At 35.7% G+C, this 12390-nt stretch overlaps 1 protein-coding gene across 2 annotated transcripts in view; it reads left to right on the forward strand.

Annotated features, from left to right (window-relative positions):
- Nucleotides 1-12390, forward strand: part of CGNL1 (cingulin like 1) — a 56064-nt gene that overhangs the window by 36118 nt on the left and 7556 nt on the right. For both annotated transcript variants that reach the window (XM_082060818.1, XM_082060819.1), the window contains exons 11-15: nt 1374-1526; nt 2182-2352; nt 4598-4759; nt 6205-6294; nt 12038-12121. In XM_082060818.1, coding sequence (XP_081916944.1) covers nt 1374-1526; nt 2182-2352; nt 4598-4759; nt 6205-6294; nt 12038-12121 — 660 coding nt within the window. The remainder of the gene's footprint in view (nt 1-1373; nt 1527-2181; nt 2353-4597; nt 4760-6204; nt 6295-12037; nt 12122-12390) is intronic.

The following is a 12390-nucleotide window of genomic DNA, read 5'->3' on the forward strand; positions in this document are numbered from 1 at the left end:
AGATGTCTTTTGTTGACAGGTTGTACGGGAATGTGAGAGAGGCAACAAATATAAGGAAATCTCAAATTTCTAGCACTTGACAATATTCTTTCTTTTCTCTTATAATAGAATTTATTTTTTGAGATTCTGATCTCTGTCACCTACAGAAATACTACTGTGTTTTAAGTGTAATGAAGTAAGCATCATAGATATTAGATATTTCCAAAATTAAAACGTAACTGTGCCCTGTGCCAGCACTGTGCCCTTGTGGCCAGGAAGGCCAGAGGCATCCTGGGGTGTATTAGAAGGGGGGTGATTAGTAGATCGAGAGAGGTCCTCCTTCCCCTCTACTCTGCCCTGGTGAGACCACATGTGGAATATCGTGTCCAGTTCTGGGCACTGTGATACTGTGATACTGTAAAATTATGTTTATAATTTATGGTGATTTAAATTATTTGCATTTTTCTGTTGGAATGGTTTAAGCTGTCCATAATCTGTTTTTAATCAATTTCATGGTACCTCTTAGACTTCATAAAACAAGGCCTTTTTCTAGTCTTGTAGTATCTGTTTGGAGAAAGGCCATTAAGTTACTTTATTATGGAGGGAGAAGGAAGAGGTGAGAGTCCCAACATGCAGATGGAAGATAAGCCGTTTTTCTTGTATTGCAACAAACTAGTGAGAGTCAGTTATTCTGCTGATGGACAGTATTTAGAAGTTGGAGAGTGCTAAGTTCTTAAGCATCCTGAATGTGGTAGCAGAAACATTTGGAGCTCCTCACAAATGAGCATACAGCGTGGCTCTGCAGTTCATTCAAAACTTAATCCAGATAATAAAGCTCTGTCTTGAACATTAATGGCAAAAGTTCTTTCAGGAAGGGGATTTCTGTGCTAGGAGCTGCAAAGTTCTGTTTGCACAGCATCTATCACAATGAGACATCATCTTGATTAGGGATTCTGGGTGCGGTAGAAGCACAGCAATGGAAAAAAAATCCCACTAGTTATTTCTCACTCATCATAGAAACAGACTTGTTTCGAACCTTGTGCTGGAGGTAGGATTTACTGACGTGTGCAACTGCAGAGGAATGTACGTATGCTCTGCATGTAACCAAATCATGAAAAGGGTCTACATTTTGTCCTATGAATGTTGCAACAGTGTTTTAGGAATTTATAGGAAGAATAAAGTACTCACTGCATCACTAACATAGTGTTTGTCCTGTACTGGCTAACAAACTGTAACTTTTTTTTTGTTTTCCTTTTGTTTTAAATTTAAGTTTGTCTTAATGTTACAACAGCTGGTGATACTCCTGGTGCACAGAGAGCGTTACAAAACATTCCTTTAAGGCATTAGAAAAGAGAGTCTACTTTTCATTGCCTATATTTTTTAATCTACTGCAGGAGAACATCCGTTGCCTTTCGCAGGAGCAGCAACAGTTAACTCAGCAACTAAAAGATGAAACTCAACAGAAGGAACAGTTGAAGCAGATAAAGAAAGAAATGGAGAATGAACAGTGGCAACTGAACAAGACTGTTGAAAAGTTACAGAAGGAGGTATGAGTTCACTCCAAAGAGGCTGCAGGAATCTGAATATCTTAACAAAGAAAAGCAAATGAGCTGCCAAATTGTGAAGATTTTTTTAATATGTGTAAAAGAAAGTGAAGTGCAAACTTTACTATTAGTCTCTTTAACCTAGAGACTATCAATAAAAGCTTTCAGAACTGGAACAGTGGTTGAAACACTGCTATCTCAAAGTATTCTTGTAAAACAGCTCTGTTTTGTTTAAACAAGATCCTAGATTTTAGTTCAGTTCTAATATACAGTACAGCAATATTTCAGAGTTTTACAGACAATTCTCAAAATGCTATTGCATTAGATTTATTTTGCCATCTGTAGGTAAACCATACAATTTAATACTGATGTACTGAAGTGTGACTGTGCAGTTCATTAGATCAGTCAGCTGGAAGAACTGCTGACAGACACTAAGAGAAGAGCCCTGTCACATACTATTAGTAAATAACCTTACTGTTTAGTGTTCTCACACTTACGCATAGAAATTCATTTGGTTGGGAATGTTTGATAAATTTTCCATTTGAAAATACTGAGTCGAATATCAAAGCTGGAGGTAAAAACCTTTTGATGTATTAAGCATGTTAGAACCTTCTGTAGCACTATTTTAGGAAAAAAATTGTATGTACTTTTTTCCCAGATGTCTGAAATGGTAGAAGTCTCAAGAACATCGACTCTGGAGCTTCAGAACCAGCTTGATGAATACAAGGAGAAAAATCGCAGGGAACTTGCAGATGTGCAGAGACAATTAAAAGAAAAAAATCTTGAGGTAGAAAAATCACGCCTGACAACCATGCGAATGCAAGATGAGGTAATGACTCCTAAGTTCAGTAACAAATTCTAATGGAGTTTCCTGCTTATGACAGATAAATGCAGTGTTTGACAATTAGATGTATCTTAAGTGATATGACAAGGATCCCATTGATGATCTGCTGCTCTTTTAATACCTGCTACTGAAGGAATTGAGAATGTGGAAGTATTTTTGAATTAGGAAAAAAAAAGAACCAGTGGTTATATAGGACCAAAAAAACCCACCAAATTCCATCCCTAAAGAATCTGACATACATTTTCCTCTTCCTTCGTATGAGCCAAGTTGCAGATTTAAATGACAAAGGTGTCTGCAACCAAATGTCTGCCTCTTAGAATGTAAATTTTGCCATAAAAGCAATCCAGTCTGCATATACTTGTTCTGCAATTGGAAAAGCTATGAGAATACACTGTTTTCTGTTATGTAGAATATTTTAATGGTTTGAATTTCCACTTCAGAACTTCTCTTATGTTGCCCTCTCCCCTTAACAAACTTGTTTTAAATTCCATTTAAAAGAACAGCAATAGAAGAAAGTATAGTTCCTATATATTATTCTGTCGTCCTTCTGTATTCATTCCATTCAGGGTTGCAGAGCCTTTGTAAAGGGATGAAGACTCATAATGAAATGTGAAAGATAAAACTGTGATATTGAGAAAATGGTTTTTAAGTTGGTTAAATTAGAATAGAGAGCCTAAATAAAACGTGTGTGTGTATGTATGTAAATATGTATACACAGTGTTTACAGTTACTATGAAAATGACTTCTACTGTTATCTGTTACAACTACAAAACAAAGAAAAATTTCAGAACAAAATAAACCTTTGTTATTTGACAAAAAGATAATCTAACCACTATATAAAGGACAAAATATTACTGGTGGTGGAATTCTACATCCCTCTGAGGCAATATTTAAAATCCTTGGGCTTTAGAAATGTAGTACAGCAACAAACTGCAAAGAGGAAACAAAATCTGAAAATATAGGATAGGCAGGTGAAACAGCAGGCTTTCTGTAGAGATTAAATACTCAGGATAATTGAAAGTCTTCATTATCTTTTCCTCTTTTGTGTTTAACAAGAAGTACAAATAGATAGTTCTTCCATTCAACATGAAAGAGTCTGTTGTCTGTCAAAATCCTCTTGGGTAGGTGTCATAGTACACAAAACATTCTTTCTGAGAGTCTCATCAAAAGCCAAGGATTGTAGTGATCATGGCAACATGAGTATCATTTTCTTGTTCTAGAAGAAAAATTATGAAAGCATCTTGCAAGGCAGTATGGGAGTTCTTCATTGATGCCCCTGTTGGAAGTTCTGTGTGGATACATGAAAGATACCAGTCTTGAAAGCTGGCAGTCCCATGTCATTCCGAAACGTTTAATGCCTATGAAATGCTATTAATATACAGATGTCTCCCTTACCTAGCTGTTCACCAGGTCATGCAGCTGTCCATTGTTTTGATGTCAGGACTTAGCAGTGGGTAGCAAACCCTGTAAACAGTCACTAATACGTTATTTTAGTTTCATCACTAAAATAAACACTTAACTAAACAGAGGAAGACTGTATGTTGAATTAAAACAAAATCATATATATGTGTTACGAGAATAAGGAATGATCACAGTCTCACCTAAAACCCCTCTCACTACTTTTATATATATATATTTTTTTTTTAATTTTTTTTAAAGTACTGTGAAGACTGTGAAGATTTTAGATAATTTTATTGAGTATATGCTGTTGTAAGAATAACAAGCTTTTGCCCTCAGCAGATAGCCTTACTGTATCTAAAACTTATATATATATATGTTATCAATTGTACAATTGATAAAATAGATAAAATTGTGTCATCAAAACACCTCAGACATATAAACTACATAATTATTTAAAAGGTAAAGTATTGGTAGTCTGAAAAGGAAAGGAGTAATATTGCAAAAGTTCCAAAGATAGAACCATTTAGAAAATGGTAAAAACTTTGGCTTGTTGTAAGTGGGTAAAAAGAAATAAACAAAAAAAACCCCACTATATATAATTGTCAGTGTAAAACCTGTAGTGTGAAGTATCTCTTTAGGTCTGATATTTAATCCAAGTTTATTTTCTTGGTGCCATCTTGTGGATAAAACAAAAATTTCTGTGAAGAGCATATAACTGTTTGCATTTCCTTGTCACGCTTCCAGATCTGTCATGTAGTCAGTCCCCTTAGTGACATCACTTATTTCTAGAAAGCACAGTATAAAGTGTATTACCATAATCTTGTTTTAGATGCGCCTCATGGAAGAAAACTTGAGGGACCACCAGAGAGCTCAGGATGAGGCAATAACAAAAACTCAGCTGCTAGAACAGACTGTGAAAGGCTTGGAGTATGAACTTGAAGCCAAAAACCACTTAAAAGATGATCGTGCAAGACAAATCAAACTAATGGAGGTAAAAGATATTTTTAAGGGTTGGTATCTTATTAGAACTGATTAAAATAATTTTGATATTTCACATGAATTCTGTGTGGGAAGTAATAAAATAACTTCATGTTCAAAATATATGTAGTACTACTACAGGAATTATTCTGGTATATTCTAAAGGTGATCTGTTAGCATATTTGTTGTCATGATGTGTTCTAAAATGCAGTTGTTCTTTCATAATTAAAATTAACTTTTTCATTTTCTCTAGAGTTTATCAGACAAAATTGTATTGTTTTCATTTATATGCCCATGTCAAGGGTTTTGATTGCCGGGTGACAATAAAACCCTGGCAGATGTATTGTTAACCTCCTCTCCCCGGCTCCTTTCCCCCTTTGGCCCCTCCCTCTCCCCCCTTCCCACTAAGGACAGGCGATCGGAAGGAAAAGAAGGACAGAGAGAAGAGAGCTGGAAAAATTAAAGATGTTTTACTAATGCTACTAATAAGAATAGAGAAAATAATACAAAATATACAAAACCAATCTTGAAAGTTTCAGCAACTGCAGAGCCCGCACCCGAAGTCCTGGACTGGACTCTGCAGCCAACTGGAGGTGGATTCAGTCTGTCACTAGGCCTCAGTTCGCAGGGACGACTAGCAAGGTCCTCTCCCAATGTCAGCCATAAGCAAAAAGGGAAAAAAACGGACGAGATCCTCATGATCTCCCACTTTTATATGAAGTATTCACGTGGAACGTTATATACAGTTGGTCAGTTTCTTGGTCACCTGTTTCTCGTTGCCCCTCTCGCGAGATGTCCACCCGTGCTTATCAATAACCTCGCATTCCATTGCTGTGTTTACCAAAACATGTATCTGGTTCTCCAGGAAAATGCAGCTAATATGAAGCTTTAGCTGACAGGCAAATTCACTAAAAGAGAGACTTGTTTTTAACAAAACCAGGACATCCCATCACTAAGAACTTCAAAATCTAATATTGATTCATTTCAGGAGCCTAAATAACAATGTTATTCTAACTATGTTGTTACAGGGTTAGCTTCATAACTGTTCAGTTCAACCAAGCTGTCATTTGACTTTCATAAACAAACACTTTTATACCATTGTACTCATATAAAAATGAATTTGCCTTCCAAATATATCATGTTACTTAGATATTCTAAAAACAGTCTCTAGAAACATTACAGAATTTCTCTTATTTTCTTAAAAATGGTGGGAGTTATTAAAAAAGGAAATGAAATTCCTCTTTTACTTCTGTCAGACAAACATATTAACTTTAAAGGCTTATCTGCCTGCCATCTCTCTTTCTAGATTCTGTTATGTGTTTTCAGAGGCATTTCACTTTTCAAACCTAGTCTTTCAGACAGTTTAAGTCCTTGAAGTTTAAGAACAAATACTCTGGTAGCAATCTGAAGAGAAAGATAAAGTAGTTTGTTGAAATTACTTTCCTTTGTTCCACTTAGGACAAGTTGTCTCACCTGGAACTTGAGCTTGATGAAGAAAAGACTAATTCAGATTTGCTGTCTGAGAGGATCAGTAGATGCAGAGAACAGGTACTTGTTCAAGTTTTCTGACTTATATAATGATCAGGAAACAGTGTTATCAGGATTGAAGCCAATATTGATTAACTAAATAATGATTAGCAATGGTGTTTATATTCTATACTTAAGCAGAGTATGTAAATAAATTAAAAAAAAAAACCCAACAGATTGACAAACATTATTAAATATGTTCCTCCATGTCATCACAGAGTATTGTTTTCCTGTTTTCCTAACTGGAAAACTGACACAGATTGCAGTGAGCTTCACATAATCATTGTTGCATGCAGAGATGATGCTATTGTAAGCTTGGTTTTAGATGGGGAGGCTATCAGACAAAGTCTTAGACTGAAAGATCACAATTTTTTAACCTTACTGAAAACTAGCCCAGCATAACAGAATCTCGATTTCAAAGAAAGATCTTTTGAAGTCCCTTCCAATCCCTAACATTCTGTGATTCTGTGAAGAAGGAGCTTAGGAAATTGTGGAATTAATTAGTGAAGTCAGATGAAGTGAAGATGCTGGCCGGTTTCAGCAAAGGGGAACCTTTATTTTCATTTCAAGTATAAAAACTGATGTCAAGATTTAAGGCAAGGCGGGAATAAACCATGGCAGACTGATTAAGGTTTATCAAAGATAAGACAGTTGGAAGGCTTTTTCCACATAAAACTATCAGTCATTAGTTCCAGAAGTGTTATATGATAGCCCAGAAAGAAGGGAAGAAGGATTTATTAATAGGGTTGTGTCTCATGGGTTGTGTCTTAGTGAGATTTGCCAAGCTAAGTAAGACCTATCATAGTAATTCAAACAAGTAACAAAAAGCTTCTTGACTGTATAAGTGGAAGAAGGAAGTTGTGGAAACTTGTGATGAGATGTCAATCAAGATAAAAAGTAATCTAGGTATGCCTCCTGAAATAAATTAGTATTTTGTCTCTGTCTTCAGTAAGGCTAGTGAATGTGCAGGTGGGAAGAAGTGGAGTGGGGCTGATGGAAATGAGACTGTTGAGCTGGAAATCATCAAATCTAAGAGAATTAGGAGCTAATAGTTCTGAAGAAAGAGGCCTTTAATAATATTATTAAAGATTTCTGAAAGAACTGACATATGAAATTATAGGTTCTGTAGCAAAGACTTATCATAAACCAGAAAAGTAGAGAATAAGGCCTGATGACTGAAAAAGTAACAAGAGCATCCATGGTCGAGTAGTCAGTACTATGCAAATTTTCGATAAGTGCATGGAAAGGAATATGGTGATGTGGCTGTCTTAGAATATCACAGCCTAGACAATGTTCTTTGCCTTAGTTTTACATTCTGAAAGATCTGAAACTGATGCCTAACTCATTATAGTATGTCTACTACTGTAGCTTTACATTAAGTACTGTACCTCATTAGTAATTTCCTGCAAGTCCAGGAGGCAGTTGCATTGAGGTACAATCCATAGTAGTCTGTTCTGCTTTCATTTATCTCTCTTTTCTTCGGAAAACAAGAATTGCTGACATTCTTTCTAGTAGCTTTAATTTCAGAGGGAGAACCGAGAGCAAAATCTTCGTTTCTATGTCTTTTCAATGAAATTCTATCTCTCACTTAGACAGCTGGAGAGTTTTAAAGTGAGTTAGAGCTCAGCTTTCCTCATGCATCCTTCAAACAGCAAGGCACCATTACTATGTTTTTGGACTCAGGTTACTGAGATTTTATTTGATCACCATATAGTCTTTTTGCTCTTATTCCATTGATATTGTACAGACCCTGAGTCAGTGAGTGAAATAGAACGTAAAGGACCCATAACAATGTGGGGTCATGCTATTGTTGACTTAGGAAGCCTTTAATACTGGAGTCTATCCCTGTGCTGTAAGCCTAGGATAAAAGAACTTTAGATATAGCTGCACCAGTGGGTACTATGGCAAGTTAATTTGCTAACTGAATGGAAACCTAAAACACAGATGGGTGACCAAAATGTTACATAATGGGTAAAAGACGTGTTTATTTTGAGGTCTGGAGTTCCTCATTTCACACATGAGTTACAAAGGTTGCTTTGTTTTGATTTCATGCCAGAATGACTAAGTAGTCAAATTACTAAAGTATTTCAGGGTCTGCTAAGCATTTATAATGACATGAGAAATCATAATGGATTTGTTTTGGTGATATCTGTATTTCTGTAATTTTTTTATTATAAATGTGTTATTTTAATATAATGAACTATAATACTCAACGTTCTAGTAAAAACAAATTGAAACAACTGTTTCTATTTTATATAAAGTTAACTGTTTGAATAAACATTGGCACATTTCATTTACCATGAAATGTTATACTTTTTAATTTAAACACCCTTTTGAATCTGGGAATTTCTGCGTGAGACACTGTTCTCATCTTCCCTGTCTCATTCTCCAGAAATACCACAAGCAAGTAGAAATAACAATAAATATTGGAGGGAAAGGTGGATCATATTCTATTAGTTTTTAAACAATAAGGTATTAGCAACTGTGGAAAGAGCAAAATGGTCAACAAACAGACAGACACAGACACAGACACAGACACACACACACACACACACACACACACACACACACACACACAGAAAGCTGGAGCGCTCAGCTGTCCTTTTGTGTCTCAAAGTGAGCAAGGACAGGGCACTTTTTTTTACGTGATGGGCTTTCTTCCTACAAACAAGTGAAATGAAGTAGCTCTTGCCATTTGTTTTTGCCAACATAATTGAAAAATACTTAAGATACCACCCTCATAAATTCTTGTCTTCTGTGAAAATGCAAACATGAGTCTATTGACTTCAGAGTTGTTTGCAGTAAGTGTGAAAAATGGACTAGTTAGTTTCCATGACAATTTTAGAATAAATACAGAATGGAAAAAATGTAGTGACCTTGTCATTCACTTCCTTTTGGTGAAGTGTTCCCAATGGCCAACTGTATACCTGCTCTTTAGCTGGCACCAGCTGTGGGAAGCAGACAAATGAAAATGTGGACATGAAGGTTGCTTTTCAGTTAGGAAGGATCAAAGGGGTTTAGCTTGGCTTTAGCTTGTTTGTTTGCTAAACACAGGGGGTTTTGGTCACATACTTGAGAACTGTGTGTGTAGGTCTATATAAATATAGACAGATGGATTTCTTCCCCCCCCCCCACTTAGATATTAAAAAGCTGTGAACCTAGTGCAAGATGGTAAGCAAAGGTGATAGCATCTAAAATATTATTAGAACTCAAATTACATTCACTCATAATGAACTCAACAGCTGCTTTTAATCCTAAAGCTGGCACAAAGAACTATTATGTCTAATAAACCTTTGTAAAACCTGATACTATTGCTTTTCTCAATTCTTTGTCGTTAGCATTCTTCAGATCCAACTGTGATAACTGTTGCCTTAAGCTGCAGAAATGGTTTATTGTTTTAAGAGAATGTATTAGATATAGGAAAGGTAGAATGTGCAGCACAAAGCCCCACATGGTACATACCCAGAGCCTATCTTAACTGCTGTGAAAAGTTTGAGCGCATTTTGGCAGACAACTGCTTTTTTCCTTTGTGCATACTAATTATGTGTTTACCAATGAATAGTGCAAGGGGATAAGTGAAAACAGTTTCCACCTCCCGCAGCAAGAACTGTGTCCTGCTGCCCTTCTCTTCTTATAATCTTGTATATATTTGCACATAGCTTCTTGATCCTAATCAGATACAGTACTTTTTCTCTCTCCCACTGTTTTTCTGTGAGGTTGCTTTTACCATGAGATGTCCAACAACAGTGGCAGTCATCTTGGAAATATGATAATTGTCCTCTAAATAATTCCCTAATGTGAGATCTTGGGAAGGTTGCACAAATTTGTCACAGCCTTTGAGCACAGTAAGAGCACAGTAGAACTTCAGAGTGGTCCATTAAGCAAGTTCCTACATAAAACAAAAACCCTTTCTTCAGTTAACAGTTGCATTTTTAATTAGTCATTCATTTTACTACAAATTTTGCTTGATTTTTTTTTATGTCTGTCTTTATAGCTAAAGCAATTACAGTGGAATAAATTCTATGTAATTCTCACATTATAACTTTTTCATATATTTAATGAATAAATGCAGCTATTGTATATATGAGTGATTCAATTTTTTATGTATAAAATAATACTTTACTATAAAACATATAAACCACCATTATTATTATTAGGTTTCTATGTGACAATGAGAGCTTTTAGGAAATTACCCAGCTGTTGAGAGCACAGCCACCTGCTAACGTTTGTAGTACAGTAACTGTTATGACCTTAGGTTTCAGGAATGCCTTTTACTGTTTTGAAACCATACTGTGACATAACATATGCAACTGCATGCATTGCTGCAGTTTGTATTCATATATTCATTTCAAAGCTACAGAAACAGTGTAGATGACTTCTTTTAAACATGTGATTAACTAAAAATATATCATTTAATATGATGATGTGGTAAAAAAAAGGCCTAAGGTAAAATGTCATGTGCAGTACTTGTTTAACCTTCACATTCTTAGCATTGCTTTTGATTTTTTTGTATGCAAGAATTCCCAGTGGCTTTTGAAATACCTTTAGTGAGATAAGTCTGTAACTTAGAGCTGCTTAGCTGTGATGGTGCATTTGTGCAAGTCCATGAGTAACTCTTGTAAAGCAGGGAAGAATGCTGTGACCACTGAAACCTTTGTCAGTCTTTTTGCAGGTGCAGTAATTGGCATAGAGGTTCACTGTGTTCCCCGGGTGATATTCATCATAGTAAATATTGTGCAGGGAGTAGCACAAATGCTGTGGTAACATTGCCTGTGAGTAGAAAAGCATTTGTGAAGACTTGAGGGCAGCCTCAGCAGGAATGAGAGGCAAGAAATGTATCTGGGCACTAGAAACTTTTTTCTTCAGCCCTAAATTTTCAGTAGCAGCTGCTATGCAGTTTAGTTTCTCTTGGATCCTCAGAATTTTCTTTTCTTCCAGTCAAGTCCAATAGGGAGATAAATTAATTCTGTATTCTTGTCTTGATTCTTTATTAATCAGGTCATTTTTTAACATCTTACTTATGGAGAATATAATTTCCTTTTGGTTATTGAATATGGAACTGAAATATTTCCAGAAACTACAGAAAGCATGTGTTTTAATGAAACAAACAAAAACCATCTCCTCCCCAAATCCTGAAGTCAGTGCTCTCCTGGTATGACAGACATAAAATTGATTGGAGGAGGGAAGCAATGTTCATAGCCAGTATGCATCAGAGTCTGTTGAAAAAGAGCTTTTACTGTTCTCACAGACATAAAGAACTGTAATTGTCTGTAGAGTGTCTCGAGTTCTAGACACTTCTCTGCAGTTACTAGTTTGTGTTTAACAAAACGAAACTTTAAAGTAGACTAGTGAGCAGCTTAAAGGTAAGGTGCCATTTCAGAGCTTCATACATAGGTATGAAGAAAACCATTGTAGAAGGTGTTTGAAGAATGATGTGATGGTCTGGAACTCAGTTCCCTGCCACACGCAACATTTTAGAGTGCAGTTCCCTGCTACAGAATATATATACTGAACATCAGCAATGCGCACTGTGATTGGAAAATGCCTACAATAAACACTGGGAATAACATGGGCTTCCCAAAGTGTTGAAGATTGTAATTGTAAACTTCCTCTTGAAATCGTGCATATGTCTTGAGTTATAAGAAAAAGCAATTTTTTTCTCATTGTGTAGGTATAAATACTTTATGTGTATATGTATATACACGTATAATATAAATAAATGTAAATTAAATATTTTTTTTTAAATATTTTCTTTCTGTAATAGATTGAACAAATGAGGACAGAATTACTCCAGGAAAGAGCTATAAAGCAAGATTTGGAGTGTGACAAGATTTCACTGGAAAGACAGGTAATTATGGCTGACATATCATCACATTAGCAAGGTAACAGGCTTGGTATCTGCCTTCATTAGGAAATTCAAATAAGCATGTAAGGAAACAGTATTTGGTAGCTGGCACTCTCCTACCATAGTGTGCTGCTGGTAGTATGTGTTAGGAAGAATAGATTAAAAACCATGAGTATCTTAATATTTATACTCAAACTATTATATTCTGAAATAAGTCTTCTCTTAGTATTTTTTCTTTCTATACCCCCCCACTCTAGCTTGAGGTTTGTCAT

Source organism: Streptopelia decaocto (genome assembly GCF_964273445.1).
Source record: "Streptopelia decaocto genome assembly, chromosome: 9".
NCBI classification, from domain to species: Eukaryota; Metazoa; Chordata; class Aves; order Columbiformes; family Columbidae; genus Streptopelia; species Streptopelia decaocto.